Genomic DNA, 1567 nt, shown 5'->3' with positions numbered 1-1567 from the left:
GTCACCACACACAACCCGCCTGTGAACTTGGCTGGAATTAATGCTTAATATGCATCCATTTATCAAATGAATGATTATCCATTTACCACACAGCAAATAACTCCAAGGATCAAAAGTTAGGCAGTAGCACATACTGCTTAAAAGCGCAGAGCTGGTGCTATTGCTTCAGTGCTGCCAGTGGTTTTCTTTCTGTGCAGCACTCACCAGATTTCTGCAGAAATGGCCCCGGTGCTTACTGCTCATCTGCAAGTCACAGTGGCGCTGGTTCTGCTCCTGTCCATGCTCAGTTTGGCTGCTGGTGGGAAGCTGCTGGTGGTGCCGGTGGACGGGAGTCATTGGCTCAGCATGCGGGAAGTGTTGGACGGTCTCAGGCAGAAGGGACATGAAATAGTTGTCATTGCACCTGAAATCAGTTACTACATAAAGCCAACAACGAATTTTGTTATGAAAATGTACCCAGTCCCTTTCACACAGGAAGAGATGGATGAGAATTTCCAGGCATTTTTACGAGATGTACTTAAAGAAGGATCTTACCTGGAAAGATTTCTTAAACTATACCAAAGTACGAAAAGATTCTTTGATTTGGCAAGCTCCAGCTGTGCACACTTACTGTACAACAAAGAGCTTGTCAGATATCTTGAGGAGAGCAAGTTTGACGCTGCCCTTACAGACCCGGCAATACCCTGTGGGCAGATTCTGGCGGAGCATCTTTCAGTCCCTTCCGTGTTTTTTTTGCGAGGAATGCCATGTGGTTTAGATTTTGAAGCCACTCAGTGTCCCAGTCCCCCTTCTTATGTCCCCAGGATGTTTACAGACCATACAGACCGCATGAACTTTCTCCAACGGGTGAAGAACCTAATCCTTGACATCCCAAATTATTTTCTCTGTGATTTTGTCTTTCAACCGTATGCAAAACTGGCTTCTGAGTTCCTCCAGCGGGATGTGACTGTGCCGGATCTCTTACGCCAGGCTTCTATTTGGCTCATGAGGTTAGATTTTGCATTAGATTATCCAAGACCCTTGATGCCCAACATAATTTTCATTGGAGGAGTAAACTGTGCTCACAAGAAGCTACCTCAGGTGGGTCATGCTCTGCTTTTAATTCTTGCTCTGGTAGACTTCTGTGTTTATAAGGGTGGAATTTTGTATTGCAGATAGGAATCAAGTTCCCATTTAGGGTGAGTTAGACAAATACTCGTGAAAGAAATTATTTTTTGCTCACATTCTTCCTCACTTTCCATTTTCTGTGTAGGCAGCTGTATCTTTTCACTTATAAAGTACGCTCATTTGATGCCTTTTTCATTATGCATATTTGGAAGCCATTTTGTGTAGTGTTGAGTAACTTGGTACTCTCTCCCTTAGTGAGTAATGGATGAGCAGCAGGCAAGTCTGAGAGGCTGTCAAAGCCTTGCAGTTAGGTACCATCCCTGCAACTTTGTAAATGGTTGTAGTAGGGTCTGGTATTTATGGAGAAATGCGCATGAGGCTTCTGTCCTGGGGCATCCTTGCTGCCTTACCACTTCTTTCTTTGTCAATGAATTTGTCTGCTCCTTCACATGGGTATTTC

General features: G+C 44.3%; 1 protein-coding gene across 1 annotated transcript; it reads left to right on the top strand.

Annotated features, from left to right (window-relative positions):
• Positions 1–219: 219 nt before the first annotated feature.
• LOC103916423 (UDP-glucuronosyltransferase 1-1-like) lies at positions 220–1080 on the top strand (the record flags this gene model as incomplete). Its single annotated transcript, XM_009323405.1, has 1 exon — positions 220–1080. A coding segment is annotated over exon 1 (861 nt), but the record flags the coding sequence as incomplete, so codon positions are not given.
• Positions 1081–1567: the final 487 nt, after the last annotated feature.

Source organism: Pygoscelis adeliae, unplaced genomic scaffold (genome assembly GCF_000699105.1).
Source record: "Pygoscelis adeliae isolate BGI_AS28 unplaced genomic scaffold, ASM69910v1 Scaffold1295, whole genome shotgun sequence".
NCBI classification, from domain to species: domain Eukaryota; kingdom Metazoa; phylum Chordata; class Aves; order Sphenisciformes; family Spheniscidae; genus Pygoscelis; species Pygoscelis adeliae.
The sequence above is the reverse complement of the archived record's forward strand: the minus strand, read 5'-3'. Positions and strand labels throughout refer to the sequence as shown.